The sequence below is a fragment of the Bos taurus genome, chromosome 3, assembly GCF_002263795.3.
Source record: "Bos taurus isolate L1 Dominette 01449 registration number 42190680 breed Hereford chromosome 3, ARS-UCD2.0, whole genome shotgun sequence".
In the NCBI taxonomy this organism is placed as follows: domain Eukaryota; kingdom Metazoa; phylum Chordata; class Mammalia; order Artiodactyla; family Bovidae; genus Bos; species Bos taurus.
The window spans coordinates 44,277,771-44,296,854 of record NC_037330.1 but is presented as its reverse complement, the minus strand read 5'-3'; the positions used below and the strand labels follow the sequence as shown (position 1 = coordinate 44,296,854).

At 41.0% G+C, this 19,084-nt stretch overlaps 2 protein-coding genes across 5 annotated transcripts in view; both read right to left on the bottom strand.

The window, feature by feature from the left end:
• Positions 1-19,084, bottom strand: part of PLPPR5 (phospholipid phosphatase related 5) — a 133,936-nt gene that overhangs the window by 55,420 nt on the left and 59,432 nt on the right. The window lies entirely within an intron of this gene.
• On the bottom strand, positions 1,090-13,615 carry LOC101902918 (zinc finger CCCH domain-containing protein 15-like). The gene is made up of 2 exons (XM_059884943.1): positions 13,447-13,615; positions 1,090-3,016 (listed from the first exon to the last, which is right to left on the bottom strand). Exons 1-2 carry the CDS (start codon positions 13,613-13,615, stop codon positions 1,710-1,712), a joined length of 1,476 nt encoding a protein of 491 aa, XP_059740926.1. The 3' UTR covers positions 1,090-1,709.

Below are 19,084 nucleotides of genomic sequence, written 5' to 3'. Positions count from 1 at the left end.
ACAGGAGGCGATCTCAGGGTGGCCACAGGGCTGTCCTGCTGAACCGCCTCCCCTGACTTCCCTTTAGCTCAGATGGTAAAGAATCTGCCTGCAATGCAGGAGACCCTGGGTTGGGAAGATCCTCTGGAAAACACAACGGCAATCCACTCAATATTCTTGCCTGGAGAATCCCATGAAGAGAGGCCTGGCAGGCTATAGCGCACGGGGTTCAAACAGTTGGGCAGGACCGAGTGACTAACACTACTACCGCACCGTGCTTCTCCCACGGGTCTCCTGAGGCCTCCCAACTGCCACTGTGAACGTCCCTGTGGCCCACCCTGACGTGGCGCATTTAGACTCGCACTCTGGTCCTCAGCACATCCCCTTCTGGCCTTGGGGCTTTCTGCCCTCTCTAGCTTGGATGCAGCTTCTGCGGCTCCCACAGAACCATCTGCTCTGCTGCTTGACCCACCTGCCACAGGGCTGCCCTGAGGTTAAGCTCTCCCAGTTTCATGGCAGAAAACAGACATAAGCCCACCTACTTTCTGTTTCCTCTTCAACCTTTTTGGAGTATCTGTAATCTGGTGGTCAACTCCCTTCTAAGGGTTTCTAAACCAAGGGTGCTCACCCAAATGCTTATACCTGCCATTCTACCCTTTTCTCTCCTCCAGTCCTCCCACTTCTTGGCGAAGAGGTGGCACCGTCCACTCCCAGGTGTGGTTGCACCATCCTTTTTATATTATACTCTGTGTACTCTCTATTGTTATCTTGTAATAATATATACAAATCTTCAAATTTTGCTTTTGGTACATAAAGGTAGCTTTGGAATTTAGAAATTCCTGTTCTCTTAGGACAAATGAGACTTGACTATTGAAACCAAACACCACCTTCCTTTTCTGATTGGTATTGGCCCATCTCTCTCTTTTTTCAGTTTTATTGAGGAATAGGGTGGCACAGTGGTAAATAATTCACCCACTAATGCAGGAGATGTAAGACACAGGGGATCGATCTCTGGGTCGGGAAGATCCCCTGGAGTAGGAAATGGCAACCTACTCCCAGTATTCTTGCCTGGAGAATCCAGTTGACAGAGGCATCTTTTTTTTTTTGGAATTTATTGTATCACTGTTTTTATTTACAACTTTATTGGCAAAAAAAGAAAAGGGAGTAGTTTCAAACAGTTTAACACAGGGCATTGCAGTTGATCCTGTCAGATTAATGAAGTTTCATTTTAAATGACCATCTAATTGTCCAAAGATATATAATACTGAACCTGCATACGCAGTTTCCTTGATGAAGTACAGGCTCATATCCTAGGCAGTCTTTTAAACATATAAATACAAAGGAAATAGAATCACTCATTAAAAATTGCATTAAATGAAGGGTAATTTAAATTTATGTTGTCCTTATAACAACACATGCCCAATGAAAATCAAAAGCTGGAAAAGTAGTTTACACTTCCTACTTGAGTAGACAATTACAATAATCAATCATTTCCTGCAATGACCATTTATCTTTAATTTATCATGAACTACTCTGAACTTACTATGAGATGTAGCCAAAGTCAGAAAACAAGATGTAGGGAGAATATTCCTTTTTTGGAGGAACTAAGCCCTCCAGAATCAGCATGGGAAACAAACATCCTGTTGAAGAGTTTTAGGTGGAAAAAAATTAATGTAGTCAATTTCAACTCCTGCTGAGCTGGCTCAATTTTTTCATTGACTTGTTTGGTGTCATTCTTCTAAATCAAGTGTGTTTAATTCTTCTTCTTGTTCATCCAAATCTTCCCCAGTAAACAGATTTTCATCAACAGGAACAGCATCGATGGCTCCATTTTCCTGTCCTTCCCCTTCGTTGTCCTCTTCCAAATCACTTCTCTCACCATTTTCAGCCCTACCTCCGGAAGCTTCACTTAATTTGTTTTCATCCTTTTCTGAAGTATATGTGCTGAATCTTTCAAGACTGGCTACAGTAATACCTGTCTCATCTACATCTCTTGGGATGTACAGGCTTAAATCTATGTCATTTACACTCACTGAATCATCAACCTCATCACCACCTGTTCCCTGGGTGTAACGGGTATCATCTGCTTCCTCATCATCATTGTCAACCAGTTCAGGACGAAATTCAAACACCTCACGACCACTGATCACTAATGCTTTCCCAGCTTTGAAGTCTGCTTTCCTTCTTTCTATATCTTGTTCAAGTTTATCAATCTTTTCTTGTCTTTTTCTTCTCTTCCATGCAAGAAAAGATTCTAGAGTGATTTTGGTAACATTTGGACCTAGGGCAGAACGCTCTCTTTCAATTAGATCTTCTAATGAAATTTCATCTTCTTTCTCTTCTTTCTTTTTATCTTTTTTCAAGACAAATCCAGGAGGCAGTGCATGACGATACATGCAAATATCACCCCCTCCAGGACACACCCAAAACCAGCCGTATTTGTCGTTTTCAATAGCTTCAAGGAAATGCTTGCACACTATTTGAGTTTTCGGTTTTTTCTTTTCCGCCTCACCGTGCTTCTTGTTCACAACTTCTTCCAGTTTTTTCTCATCCCAATTATCCATAGTATCTTTCTCAAGTTCTTCATCTCTTGCATCAATGTAAACACTTCGCTTTTCACATTTTCTCTCCAGAGTTAAGTCATGAGAGAACTTACACTTATCTCCTTTAGTACACTGTCCTTGCTTGAAGAATGCACATACTACGGATTTGGGATCTGCACCTTTACTTATTTTTTGAGCAGCAACTACAGGTTTGAACAACTCATTTAGCTCTTGCAATTCTTTCTTCTTGTCATCTTTCTTCAACTTCTTTTCAGCTTCACTTTGTGCTACCTGACGTGGATTCTGTTGACCAAATTTAACTTGATGAGTGACAGCCTTGATAAACTTCTGTTGCTTTGCTCCTTTCTTATTCTTCAGACCAAAAGTTTTGTCTTCGATAATCTTCTCCTTCTTTTTCTGCTCCGCCTTTTTGCTGCCCCCGGCCTGAGCCTGTTTCTTGGGGGGCACTGCAGAGACAGGTCGCGCTGGCCAGACTTAAGCGCAGCTGGACTCCCTCAGGGACTCTGGCCCCGCGGTAGGAAGAGCCAGAGGCATCTTGAGGGCTACAGTCCATGGGGTTGCAAAGAGTAGGACCCAACTGAGGGACTGAGCACACACACACATTGAGGTTTAATCGACAAATTTTAAAAATGGATATATTTAAGGTATACAATATGATGCTTTTTTACATGTGTTTTAAGGGAAGAATTGACTGAAACTGCCCATCCTGGCCAGGCACCATATTAACTATCTACATGAGTTATTTTATGACAGGAGGTCCTAGTAAGGAATATGAAACTAAGGAGTCACCACCAAACAGAAGAATTCAAGAATTAGGGAGGATCAAAAGAAGACACAACGTGTCCTACCAACCTCCCAGAATCCTCCTTGCTGGAATCCATCTTGGCTGAGCAATGTGTACACCACCAAGAAGGAAGGCCCCTGAGCCAGAATGACCGGCCAGAGACAACCTGAAAACTCATCCTATTATGATAAAACTCAAGACTGTGAACCAAGTGGCAGAGCAGTCCTGCTGAGTTCCCTCACCCTGCTGTTCTCTGCTGGGATGCCCCTTCCCAAAAAAGTCTCTTTTTCGTTAGTATGTGTGTCTCCTCAGACAATTCATTTTTGAGTGTTAGACAAAAGCCCATTCTCAGGCCCTGGAAGAGGTCCCCCTTTCTGCAATGTGAGAGAAGTAATCAGTACAGTCAAGCTGATTAACATAGCTGTTACCTCACATAGTTACCATTTTGTGTGTATGTGTGTGGTGAGAACATCTAAGATCTACCTACTCTCTAAGCAAGCTTCAAGTCTACAATACTGTATTGTAAACTATAGTTACATTGCTATATATTAAATCTGTGTGGTGTGTATAGATACAATACTATTCAGTATTAAAAAGTAGAAAGTCCTATCGTTTGAGGTAACACAAATCAACCTGAAGGACATTATGCTAAGTGAAATATGCCAGTCAAGAAAAGACAAATATTGCAAGATCTAACCCATATATGCAATCTAAAATAGTCAAACTCATACATGCGGAGAGTGGAGTGGGGGCTTCCAGGAGCTAGAGGACAGGAAATTGGAGGAGAGATGTTGACCTTTCTCTTATGGCATGTTCTTCTCTGAGACACTGAATAACAGATGAGAAATCCTAGAGCTATGTTGTACAGTATAGAAGCCACTAATTAGAACTATTGAGCACTGGAAATATGGATAGTGGGAAAAAAGGACTGCATTTTTTAATTTAAATTTTAAAACTGGCACTTGCTTTGATTATTAGAAAACTTTTAAATATATTTGGAATAAATTGGTTATGTGCTTGTACTTTTACACTGTAAGTTTTATGAAACCTAAATAGAGAGCAAATACTTAAGATGAAAATGTAGTATCAGAACTGAGATGCATTATGAGTCAAATAGACCCTGAATTTTGAAAATTTTGCAGAAAAAGGAATGCAAAATATTTCATTAATACTTTTTATATTGATACAGGTTGAAATGTTAAAATTTGGACATACTTGGTTAAACAAAATATATTTCAAAAATTAATTTAACTTTTTGCTTTTTAAAAATATGACTATTAGGAAATTAACAATCATTTATGTGATTTATTTGTATTTCTACTATATAATGCCGACCTAGACAAGAGCACCATGATCCAAAGGAAATGAAAACTATATCAGTTAATATTCAAAAATATTGTCCTCATTTCAGCATTTATTGCTATCTTATTAATTTATTTATCATATTGGTTGGAGTTGGGTACTGCACATAAAATCATTTTTTAGGACACTTGTGCTCTGTCCAACAATAGTTATCTATATCTTTTCAGTTCAGTTCAGTCCAGTCGCTCAGTCGTGTCCGACTCTTTGCGACCCCATGAACCGCAGCACGCCAGGCCTCCCCGTCCATCACCAGCTCCTGGAGTCCACTCAAACCCATGTCCATCAAGTCGATGATGCCATGATCTTATCCTCTGTCGTCCCCTTCTCCTCCTGCCCTCAATCTTTCCCAGCATCAGGTTCTTTTCCAATGAGTCAAATCTTCGCATGAGGTGGCCAAAGTACTGGAGTTTCAGATCAGTCCTTCCAATGAACACCCAGGACTGATCTCCTTTAGGATGGACTGGTTGGATCTCCTTGCAGTCCAAGGGATTCTCAAGAGTCTTCTCCAACACCACAGTTCAAAAGCATCAATTCTTCGGTGCTCACTTTCTTCACAGTCCAACTCTCACATCCATACATGACCACTGGAAAAACCATAGCCTTGAATAGACAGACCTTTGTTGGCAAAGTAATGTCTGTGCTTTTTAATGTGCTGTCTAGGTTGATCATAACTTTCCTTCCAAGGAGTAAGCATCTTTTAATTTCATGGCTGCAATCACCGTCCACAGTGATTTTGGAGCCCAGAAAAATAAAGTCTGACACTGTTTCCACTGTTTCCCCATCTATGTGCCATGAAGTGATGGGACCAGATACCATGATCTTAGTTTTCTGAATGTTGATCTTTAAGCCAACTTTTTCACTCTCCACTTTCACTTTCATCAAGAGGCTCTTTAGTTCTTCACTTTCTGCCATAAGGGTGGTGTCATCTGCATATCTGAGGTTACTGATAATCTTGATTCCAGCTTGTGCTTCCTCCAGCCCAGCATTTCTCATGATATACTCTGCATATAAGTTAAACAAGCAGGGTGACAATATACAGCCTTGACATACTTCTTTTCCTATTTGGAACCAGTCTGTTGTTCCATGTTCAGTTCTAACTGTTGCTTCCTGACCTGCATACAGGTTTCTCAAGAGGCAGGTCAGGTGATGTGGCATGCCCATTTCTTTCAGAATTTTCCACAGTTTATTGTGATCCACACAGTCAAAGGCTTTGGCATAGTCAATAAAGCAGAAATAGATGTGTTTCTGGAACTCTCTTGCTTTTTCCATGATCCAGCAGATGTTGGCAATTTGATTCCAACTGGTTCCTCTGCCTTTTCTAAAACCAGCTTGAACATCTGGAAGTTCACAGTTCACATATTGCTGAAGCCTGGCTTGGAGAATTTTGAGCATTAATTTACTAGCGTGTGAGATGAGTGCAATTGTGTGGTAGTTTGAGCATTCTTTGGCATTGCCTTTCTTTATATCTATTAATACATTACTGTTTCAAGAAATACACAATGTAATAAAATGATTTTATGAAATTATCTTGAATTTTCAGAGTTAAACTATCAGAGTTAGTCCATTTTTCAGGTTCTGATTATTATAACAGCTTTTAAAAATATTTTGCCTCTGAAAGTTAATCAATTGCTTCATATTTTACTGATACCCTTTAAATACTTGGTGCATTCCATATTTAGTCAGTGTAAACCAGGAAGAAAAGCTCAACTTTAGGTATTTAGTGACCTGGGTTAAAATGTCAATTCACCACTGATTCTTTCTGTGACCTTAGAGTACTTAATTTCTGTGAATCTTATTATATCATTTGTTAAATGAAAATGACAGGATTTAGCACAATTATCTCACAAGTAGTATAAATTTTATTACTGTCACAGGCACCGTGAAGATTTGTGCTTGCTCTGTGCCAGGAATAAACCTAAAGGATTAAAATGATATATTTGGATGAAAACTACATTTTCTGAGAGAAATAACAAATTATATTGCTTAACTTATGGGCATGGGAATAAAGGCCCTTGAACACACTGCATCTGAAAAACCAAGAGTGGCCATCCATTTTCTTTACAATATACTTAATGGGTCCCTAACAAAAGATTACATAATCACACACACAGAATTTATCATGTAGTTGATGTTGCTGAATGGGTAATGCTAGGGAGTCACAAATGTGAAGTGAATTAACAACAAGCTCAGTGTTCAGGACCAGCTGGTGCGTGCAGTTAAGATCAGAACACGCTCAGTGGCTCAGCTGCCCTCAGCACAATGGCCGACTGATGGTTTGGCTGTGAATAACAGCCCCTTCATCACTGACACATTTACCTTATCCCTTAAGTGCAGCCGTGGCTGGTTTCACATGGAGACCATTTCTCTCCAGTATGACCCCCATGATAAATATATTGTACACACAGCACTTTGTCCATCAGCCGGAAGAACAAAAATGCTTTTACTAGACATTTTCTCACATTTCCATCATGTAACAGCTGTTTCCATTCACCACATAGAAAGTAAATAATATTTAGATAAAGATAGGCTTCTGTCGTTTTCATTTTGCTCCCCAGCATTTTGCTCATAACAATTATGAAAAGACATCATTTTTGTATTGAAACGATATATATTTTTTCTCCTTTGCTAGCTTATGAAGGATAGAAATATCCTTTTTGTCACCTTGGTGACTAACACAGTGCTTGGCTAACTCTCAATAACTGATTAATTATACTAAAAGTTAAGATCACCAGAATGCTTGCTATATGTCAAGAACTGTGCTAACTTCAGTACCTGTGTCAATCATGTAATCCAAATAACCGCATGACTTTGGTACTTAACAGTAGCAGTAACTAAGACATATAAAGGTTTAGCCACTTGCCCATGGACTTATGGCTAAAAGTGATGGAGCAGCATTCCAAATTCAAGAAGCTAGTGAGGGCTTCCCTGGTGGTCCAGTGGTTAAGACTCTGGACTTCCAACGGAGGGGGTGCAGGTTCAATCGATCCCTGGTTGTGGGAACTAAGATCCCACATGCCAAGGGGCATGGTCAAAAAAACTATAAATTTCAGTTAGCTGCCAAGTCCATACTCTGACCACCACCATGGCACATGCAGTAGCTGCTCTCAGTCAGAAGACACAGATTCAATCCCTGGGTCAGGAAGATCCCCTGGAGAAGGAAATGCAACCTAGTCCAATACTCCTGCCATGGAGAAATTAAAATTAGATGGACCCAGGAGCCTAGTGGGCTACAGTCCATGGGGTCACAAAGAGTCGGACATTACTGAGCAACTGAGTGTGCACGTATGCACACACACACACACACACACACACACACACACACACACCACACACAGACACCCCTTGAGATCAAGGGCTGAAAGTCGTTGTCTTCAAATTCTTAGCATATTATAGGTGTGCAATGGTTTTTGTTAAATTAATGACTATATAATTGAATTAACTGTTATTGTCAGTGTTTGAATTAAACCAACTAATTATTGTTTAAATCTAATTTTTTTCTTTAAAATGTGGCACAAGTGCTATCAATTGATATATAGTGAATCAAGATTATTTTACTTTGAGCCCTTCTAGGTATTTCTTATCAGATATTAAGATAATTAGTGTCATTGAATATTACTTAAAAAATGAATCTAGATCTGCGAGTTTAAAGAAAAAGACAAAGTTTACTGCTAAAGAAAAACCTTGGGAATTGTGTGACCATGGACTCAACAGTGTGATAAAATAAGCAAGCAGGGAAACCAAAACAAGTGAACAAAAACTACTGCCATCTTGTGTTTATTTGCACTGGGTTAGTTTTTAAGGTGCTTGTGTAAATATTACATCTTTGACATTCCTTAATATTTGTATTTGTAAAGTGTTTTGTGATCACAGAACTAAAGTAGTGCAAAACAAGGAAGTTCACAGATAATCCAGATGCTTCTAAATCATATTCCATTAATTCTTTGGAAATTCAAAAAGGGGCTTCTAGAGCATGTATGAGGAAGTGTGGTGAGCGGATTGCATGATTCTATGTTACCAGGACTGGTTATTTAATTTGCAAGGTCCAGTGCAAAGTGAAAACGAGAGATCTCTGTGAAGAAATCATCAGCAATGTCAGGATAACGAGTAGAGCATCAAAACCAAGCATGGGGCCCTCCTGAGTGCCTGACAGCACAGGTTACACACACAATGGAACTGGCCCTACCTGTTATGATTCCCATTTTAGACAGCCACTTGGAAAATTACCTGAAGAACAAATGGATTACAGGGGCAGGAGGAGAGGCTATAGAAGAGGCTATAGGAAAATGATATTGGTAATCCAGGCAAGCTATGATGATGGCCCCAACCACATTTGTAGGTGTGATGAAGAGAAGGATTTTATGCTGAAGTTAACACCTCTTATAAGAGTTCAACTTTTCTATTTAATTTTCCCTATTTCAATTATATTTGTAAATTACCCCCAAACTACCATCTTAACACCACAGACCTTCACAAAATGAAAATACCCAGTAAGAAAAACTTTACAAAGAAAATCAATTACAGAATAAGTTTAAAAGACCATGTCTTTATGTTAAAAATGGTCCACCTGAATTAGCGAGTGTCATCGTCAGTTAGTTAAACTTAATAGAAATGAATATATGAGCACACTGGGGCCATTAGGAACCCTTAAGTATAAGAAATATGTCTGATTGATGTGCAGTGGCTATCTTTAGTGTTCTGGCAAGTGCACTGTGATTTCTGGCTCGCCCTAAGAAACCAACTGTGCTGGAACACTATCTAAGGCCACTGCCATGTGTGAGTCAAACTCTGCTCCTGGGAAACTACAGAGACATTAGCCACCGGAACAAAGGGTCTCAGGTAAGGCACCTGGAATCTGCAGAGTCAGCACTCCAGTTGCGCACCTTGGTTTTACCGGCTGCACTGGGGGGCCGTGGAGGGGGTGTGGCTCAGAAAGGACACGTGGGAAGCATTCTGGATTCAGACTTTGGCTCCAGCATACACTCACTGTGTGACTTTGGGCAAGTTATTAAATTTCTCTGAGTCTGACTTTTTTTTCCATCTTTAATTTCAGAATTATAATAGCTCACAATTGTGAGGACTGAACAGTATCAGCTACAGAAGCTACTTAGCACAGTACTGGGACACATGGTAAAAGCCTGTCACTTGTTATGCAGCTATTCACACAAATAAGGTGGACCTCTTTTTAGCGAAAGTAAGAATCAAAAGAGCATTAATTTTTAGGGCTTTTTTTGAGTGTATAAGTATTGCGAAGTTGACTGCTGGCCCAATACCTGGGCCACAGACCAGTTCTGGTCCATGGTCTGTTAGAAACCAGGTTGCACGGAAGTGAAGCTTCATCTGCTTTAACAGCCACTCTCCATCACTTGTATTACCACCTGGGCTCCACCTCGTGTCAGGTCCGCAGCAGCACTGGATTCTCACAGAAGCACAAACCCTACTGTGAATTGTGTATGTGAGGGGTCCAGGTTGTGCACTCCTTATGAAAATCATGATTTCCATGGCCCGCCCTGGTCCATGGAAAAATTATCTTCCACGAAACTGGTCCCTGGTGCCAAAAAGGTTGGGGACCGCTGCTGTACAGGATGCTGAGGTTATGTCCATGAGCAGCCACAGACTGGGTTGGGGACAGAGGTCCTTTCAGCCAGCATCTCTGTGGATCCAACTCAGCTGCGTCCACATTCTTAGGCAATGAGGACAAAGTAGGATCATTTAAGGGTGTACAAAAGCCTCCCCACCCCCGATATGTGCATGGATTCCCTTCAGGCCTCATCTCCAAAGATGAGATTGTGTAAAGGTTTTCCTAGTTGAGGTTAGAGTGGCGAAGAGGCTCTGGGGGAGGGCCTATGGAGACTTACATAAATGCCAAGGTGTATCCCCATTACCTCTCTTGTCTCTAATAAAGTGCCAGAGAGAGAGAATGCCAGTGCTTAATTTACTTAAGGAATTAGACCTATTTATTCAGAAGAATTGATCCAGGGCTTTGTATAGGCACAACCTCTGAGTATCATTTTCTTCATCACTATAATTAGAGACTATAGATTTATTAGGGGGCAAGGGCAAAACATCTTTTAAAACTTCCTAGTAACAACTAATGAGCATCTGAAACAGGTTGTCATTATTTGAACCAATCAACAGACGTTTCTAGATCGCCTTATATTCATGCTACTGCTGGCACTGTGATGGCTATAAAGGAATGGTCTCTAATGCCAGTGAATTTAGTCTACTGGAGGCAGAAATACATAAATGATAAAACAACTGGGCTAATCTTTACCTTTTTTAAGTGCTCCTTTACCAAGGCCTTTCCAGATCAGAACAGGAGCAGTGACAGCAGTCTACCCCAGGTGGAGGCAATAACAGGAATGCAATAATAAAACCAACTATCTGCTCTATATAATTGCCAGGCAATTCTAAACAATGTCACTGAATACAGACTTCTGCCTCTCAGAATCCTGTTGGTTGTGGCAGATTGTATTCTTCAAAACTGGCTGCAACAGTCTCTCATTCCCTTGTCACTCCCTCATTAAAAGGTGAAGTCAAATTCTCCTCCCTTTGAAACTGGGCCATCTTATGACTTGCCTGTAAACAACAACATACAGCAGATGTGACACTATGAACTCATAAAAGCCAATGAACTTCTGCTTTGTTCACTGAAACACTTGTGCTTGGAGTCTTGCAGGAAACCTGACCCACCTGGGGCTGCCATATTGTGAGGAAGCCAAGACATACAGAAAAGTCACACATACGTAGCCCAAGTCATGAAGTCCTCCCAGACCTGATGCAGCAATTGAATGAACAATCCTTCAGATAATTCCATGCCTGAGATATCAAGGAATCCTTGGAGCCAGGCTTTGAGTCTTCTCAACAGAGGCCAAAAATATCATACAGGAGAAAGATAGCCAGGCCACATCTTTCTAAATATCTGACCTACAGAATCTGTGAGCACAGTAAATTGTTTTATGCCACCAAGGAACAGTTTGTTAAGGAGCAATAGTAAGTGGGACACTGGTTTAAACTGAAATAATTGCTATTGTTACTGTTACGTGTTAATATATATAATGATCAGCACATTTTTACTACATAATTTCTAATAAATATTGTATTGTACATGGAAGTTAATTTGACCTCTGGCATGTGCATTCAGCTATATATATTCATCTGGAGAGTAAGTTTGCTCTAAAGGCTGGGAAGCATTCAACCATGCCTTGGCTATGAAGTGTCTCCAACTCCTATGGTGCTAAAATGATACCTTAGTAAAGGTAAAGATGAAGAAAGAGAACTTCAACTATTTTGATTCTGCCAATTTATGTGACTACCTGGAGTTTAACTTAATGAAATAATAGGTTATTTCAATATAATAAAATCATAAAATAATGTAAATACAGAGTATAGTATTTTGCTGGGAATGTGCAAATTTTACTTCATACATAAAATATTTTACTAAATTTTAATGCCTTTAAAATATATATCCATTGACAGATAAATGGATAAAGAATTGTGGTACATATATACAATGGAATATTACTCAACCATAAAAAGGAATGGATTTGAGTCGGTTCTAGTAAGGTGGATGAATGTAAAACCTGTTATACAGGGTGAAGTAAGTCAGAAAGAGAAAAACAAATATCATATATTAATGCACATATGTGGAATCTAGAAAAATGGTACTGATGTACCTCTTTGCAGGGCAGGACTAGAGATGCAGATATAGAGAAAAGACTGGTGGACAAGTGGGAAGAATTGAGAGAGTAGCACTGAAACATATACATTACCATATGTAAAACAGATAGCTAATGGGAAGTTTCTATACAACACAGACTGTTCAGCCAGGTGCCCTGTGACAACCTAGCGGGGTGGGGTAGGGTAGGGGTGGGAAGGAGGTTCAAGAGGAGGGGATATAAGTATACTTACAGCTGATTCACATTGTTGTACAGCAGAAATCAACACAACATTGTAAAGCAATTATCCTCCAATTAAAAAAAATTAAAACAATTTTGTTTGTTTTAAACTTGAAAAATGAATCAATACTATGTTTATTACTGTTACCATGTAACTATTGCTGAAAGTAATTTTTCCATCCAGAGGAAGGGATACTAAAGAATGATTTTCTTTGGTGTCAAACATGCTAGGTGTGCCACTGAAGATAAGTAGATTGAAAGTGAAAGTGAAAGTCGCTCAGTCGTGTTCCACTCTTTGCGACCCCATGGACTATACACTCCATGGAATTCTCTAGGCCAGAATACTGGAGTGGGTAGCTTTTCCCTTCTCCAGGGGATCTTCCCAACTCAGAGACTGAACCCATGTCTCCCACACTGCAGGCAGATTCTTTACCAGTTGAGCCACAAGGGAAGCCCAAGAATACTGGAGTGGGTAGCCTATCCCTTCTCCAGTGGATCTTCCTGACCCAGGAATCAAACCAGGGTCTTGTGCATTGCAGGAGGATTCTTTACCAACTGAGCTATCAGGGAAGCCCTTGATAAGTAGATTACTTTCAATTAAAAAGACGAGAGTAAACTCCAAAAAGGAAAGCAACTTTGATCTAGATAATAAAGACAAAGAACATGTTTCTTTTCCCTATGGAATGTTTGAACCCCGTTCCACCCAGTATACCTCCCATACGGGAAGCACAGACTCTATCCCACTACCAAAGCCAACAAGAGCTGGACAGTGCCTTCCTCAAAGTCCTGGCCAGAAGTTTGCTGGCACATAAGCCACACTCAGTCAGTCAGATATGCCTGAAAGTGATGCAAAGAAGCAGACAAAGTGAAATATCCATTTTATTAGCAGTTGCGGTGGCAGCCATGCCGGTGGAGGCACCACCAGAGGGTGGCCATGTGGGGTCCTGGGTCCCGCAGGCACAGCAGTGTATCCTCACCGTGTCCTTCCTGTGGTCAGGTCCTGGCTGAGGTTCTGGCTGCTCAGGTTCCATCGGTTCCTGCTCATTCCCTGAACCTAGTTTGTAAGCCCATCCTTTCACCTCATTTGGGCCAAATCAGCCAGATTCACTTTCCATTATGTGTAGTGGAGAACTCTGGTTGATACATACAAAGATGACTAGAATTTTGACTAGCTGAATATGGAGGTAGGAGGTACTGAAGATATTATATTAACAGGTCAGGAAAACAGCAAAGGTAAAAGTACTAATGTGGAAAAAATATTGTAGTTAGTGACTGGTGATGATCTAGTGTGAACTGAGTTCACATGACCTGGGAACTGAGCTCCTGAAAGATGGTGTAGTGAATGAAGGGAGGTGTCTTAGCTGAAGCTGCCATAACAAAATACCAGAGACTAGATGACTTCAATGACAGGTATTTAGTGACTAAACAACAACAGGAATTTTTCAGGGGACACAATTCAATCTATGGCAGAAGGGAACACAAGCTTAGCCAGGATGAAGAAGGTCTCATATGCCACATATAGGGGTGTGACCTTTGAAGGGTTGATGAGGTGGAGGCTATGAAGAGCTTTTGTGCAAAAACAGACTTGTTTAAACAACTGCTTTAGGAGTGTTACTCTAGTGGCACAGTGAAAAATGAATGGGGTGAGTGAAGAACTTTCTTAGGAAGCTTCTTTGGGAGGCTACTGCAATAGTCAAGGTGAGTGATGTAAAGGAACCATGTTCAAGGAGAAGCATGAGGGGCAGGGTGGAGAAGACAAGTCTAAATTTGAGAGATATTTCAAATGTGGAACCAACATAATTAATCAGACATCTGGATGTGGGGGTGTGGAAGTGGGAGGAGTTGAGGATGACTCAGAGGTTTTGCTTGGGTAACTGAGACAGTAGGAATGCCAATAATCAAATCAGAAGATAGAAAAGCAGTAGCTAGTTTGGAGCAATGGCAGGTCATGATTTCGATTTTTGAAATGCAGAATTTAAGGAGCTGATAAAAAACAATATATTTATGTTCAAGTTAGGAATACACTCGGAGTTCAGGAGAAAGGTAAGGCCAGGGAAGGAGCTTTGGGGTTCACTTGAAAAGACATGGAAGTGGCAATGAATGAGATCACCAATGGGAGGGATAACTGAGGGAACAAAAAGAGGTCAAGAGTGGAAGTCTGGTAAATGCTGGTAGGTGGTTTTATGACATTGCAATAAAGCACTTTTAATAAGGGAGGAGGCCAATTTAGAAAATAAAATGTTCCCAAAGTTTAGAAAAAGAAAAATTCAGATAGAAGGGGGTGATCAAGAGTCTTAGTAATGTTGAAATGGTCAGAAAGACAAGGGTCTTAAGAGACTTTTGATAAAATCTCTAGTGGATGAATTCTGAAGAGTAGTTTAGGTAGAGTGTAGCTGGGGTGGAGAAGAACAAAACCCACATAATATCTAGTTTATAAGGTGAGGAAGTATTAATTAGTCTTTCTAGATGCAGGCTTTCAGAAATGAGAAGTTAGTTCAAATTTATGGATGGTATTGTAGGGTTGTTGGTTTTATTTTTTGATGGTGGAGATTTTACCATGTCTCAAAAAATCACATTTTCCTACACTGTACATAAGCTAAAAGCACACATTCCTATATACAAAAATATGCCTGATTAATATGTTTGACAAAGGAAAGAAAGCAGTAAATATACTATCTGTAAAACATTTAGCCCAGTAAGCGTGCCATAATAAGTTATTACTTTTATACTCTAAATTTCTACACTATTATAGAAGAATTTCTATTTGTTATTTGAAGTCCTTTGTTCTCCTTTCAAAATTTTCTTTCCATGACATAAACAAACAAAAGGCTCAAAGCAGACTGTGTTCATAGGAGAAGGTAATGTCTTTTGTAATACAGTGGAAGATGTGCCAAGAATCTCCTTGATTTGAACTATCAGCTCAGTTTATCACTCAGTCATGTCTGACTCTTTGCAACCCCATGGACTGCAGCACACCAGGCCTCCCTGTCCATCACCAACTCCCGGAGTTTACTCAAACTCATGTCCATTGAGTCGGTGATGCCATCCAACCATCTCATCCTCTGTCATCCCCTTCTCCTGCCTTCAATTTTTCCCAGCATCAGGGTCTTTTCCAATGAGTCAGCTCTTCACATCAGGTGGCCAAAGCATTGGAGTTTCAGCTTCAACATCAGTCCTTCTAATGAATATTCAGGACTGATTTCCTTTAGGATTTGAACTATAACGTCCATCAATTTAGGAGAAGTTTGATGACTGAAATTACAGAGTTATAATTTTTGCTATACATTGTGGCACTTCAAATGCAAATACATTTAGTACAGAGAGGATCACAGAAGACAACACAGCACACTCTTAGCCCCTTGCTGTGCATTATCTTATGAGAACCTCTCTAAGTTAGAACTAGATGAAATCTGTATGGCAGCCAGAGAGGTAAGTTCCTCTGACCTCCTCTCAGCAAAGATCAAGCTATTGTGCTGTTAAGAGAGCAGTGAGCTGAGAGGCTGTGCCTTTAAAACAGTTGGATTCACCATAGTGTTTGAGCAGAGGCCACAATCTTCCTGGCCAGCCCCAAGTCAATGACTAAGCATAGCATGGGTTCTAAGGCTTGCCCATTTATGCCCAGTGTGGGCTCTTTTAATGGACAACCTCTGCTCAGAACTGGCTAAGACTCTCCCTATCCAATCTTGCGTCTTTCCTCTAACTTTTGCAAATATTGCCCCCCTCCAACCCTCCAATAAATCTCTTTCACTTCTTGGAGAATCCTGACTAATGGAGTCAGTACCAGGGCTGGTCTAAGATAGCAGGAGATAAGATGCATTTGGGAACATATCCTGGCTGGAAATGAGAGCCTCATCCTACATGGTGTGTGAGGCACAGACAGTCCACCAGGTAGCTATGCAATTGCTAAAAGTCATCAGTAGTGGCTTGGAAGAATGCTGTGGTAGGAACAGGCTAACTCATCAGTCCCCAACCATTTTGGCACCCAGGACTGGTTTCATAGAAAACAATTTTTCCATGGACCAGGAGGAGGGGGCATGGTTTCAAGATGATTCAAGCACATTACACTTATTGTGTACTTTATTTCTATTATTATTACATTAGCTTCAGCTTGGATCATCAGGCACTAGATTCTGGAGGTTGGGGACCCCTGGGCTAAGCAACTCATCCTTGTTTACACAAACATCCCTGATTTCAGCACTGGAAGTCTGAAGCCTGGTGGTTGGTCCCTCTAGGTGGGAGGAAGATGTTAGCCAGGTCAATGATTCAAGCAATTGAGGAATCAGGGAAACAATGCCTTCAGGGATAATAAAATTGGCTGATTCTTATTAAGTCTTGCTGGTGCCCTACAGAGAGAAAATGAAAAGCTGAGGGGAATTAACGAACAAACGAAAACTGAATGTGTAAGCTGGAGAGCCTCTTTGGTAACTTAGAAAGAGGTTGTTTATTCTGTAATACGAGGGTAGAAAAATCTGAAGACCAACTTATGACTTACTAAGAGTCAGGGGACCTTCAAAGATGACTGAGTGCTCAGCTAAGACAGGTCTATTATGCACACGAGGTCAGGACCCTGGTGTGAAAAATCTGAGACCTTAACACAAAGGACAGAGACATCTGGGTGGATATGACTGAAGATTTTGATTAACGAGACTGCTGTAAACCCTTAGAGCCTTCAGATGTGGCCCACCTCTACCTACAAAATGCTAGTATTCCCTCAGCTTACCCATGCCAAGATGCATGACTGGGGAAATAAGAAGTCACTCTCCCCCAATGCACCGGGGGCTCCCTCATGATCTGCCCCCACTGCTCCTCCTGACTGCCAGGCCAATGACTAGGACTAAGTTGCTCAGGATGTGAGGAACCTGATGAGAAGCAGATAGACTCCACACTTAAGAAGCTGCAAGAATTAGCCAGCACACACAGGCTGGAGGCAGGGCAGACGTAGGGGGCTAGATTTTCCGGGGACTTTATCAATAAGAATGAAACAGAAAAAGGATAAGCAAATATTTGTTGACATAGGGATACTTTCCCTGAGCACTAAGGATTTAACACTCTTACAAGGCTCCAGAGGACAGTAAAAACACCTTGCTGGGCTGGCTCCTAAAAGCCTAGAGGAAAATGACTGCTTTCTCTTAATAAACCTGACATGCCTGAATTGCCCTGGCAGTTGGTGAAGGAAGGAATGAGAAGTCTCAAAGAAATGGGCACTGCTGGAATGGACATTTGATATGATCACAAAGGCTTGCTAGAGGGTTGTGCACCATAGGAGGATCTAGGTGATGAGCTATTCATTGAGGTGTCAGGAAAATGTGAGCAAGAGGGCCACCAGCACAATGCAAAATCCCAGCAGCACCCCTCCTGTACAGCCAGGACTGATGGTAGAAGAGCCCATCACAGAGCTGAGTCCCCCTATACCCATGTGGATGAAGGCGAGCCTGAAGAAACAGAAGCCAGTTATGGAGCTTAACCATCAGAAGCAGCAGTGGGGTGGGAGGGAGTGTCTCAATTATTATAATAATGCAGAGGCCTGAGTGACAGCCAAGGGGATTTGACCATCTGAAAGTTTTAGAGATGACTTACAGATCATAGCCTTCCCTTGGAGGAAAACAGATGGAGAGCCAATGAGACAACTTTTGGACCCAGAGGGAAGGATCTGCAACACTACAGAAAATAGATATTGTAATGACTTTCCCAGTTCTGCCCCAAAAGGACCAGTGACCATTCATTCAAGTGACTATACACTGGGGAAAAGAGAACATCCAGATATTTTGAGGACTATTGGACATAGGATCTTAGTGGACATTGTTACCTGGATACCTGAATTAACATCATCATGGCCTCAGGGCAAAGTAGGGTCATGTGAGGACTACATAATAAATGAATCCAGACCAGACTCTGGCTCACAGTGGATTTACTAGGTCTGAGAGCACAGCCAGTGGTCATTTTCCCCTAGGGAGGTGGAGTACTGGGGGAATTCAATTGGAAGCTTATGGAAACAGTATTCTCCCACTCCTGCCAGGATAGAAATGAAAAATCATGTTGCATTAGGAAAGGGAATGGTAAAGATTTAATGCCACCACTTCAGATCTCAAGAATGCGGGGGTTGCAGGTCTCCTCATGTGTCCATTTAATTTACCAGTCTAGGCAGATCCTGGAGAATGACTATAGACTACTGAATCTTCAACCAGGTAGAGGTAACCACTGATTTGTCAAGTGTGTTCTTTTCTATCTCATGCAAGAAGATGTCATCGGTTCACTTTCACTTGGAAAGGACTGCTCCTCACATCTCAGTTTATGTCAGTGCTATGTTAACTCTCTGGCTCACTGCCACATCATAGTCTGAAGTGAGATGGACATTTGGACATCTTACTAAAAGCCATGTTGAGCCTTTACATCCAAGACATCTTCTGATCAGGTAAGATAAACGAGAGGTGGTTAATGCACTGGAGCCTTGATAAGACACTTGAGGAAACACCCGCACTTATGAATACATGAATTAACAT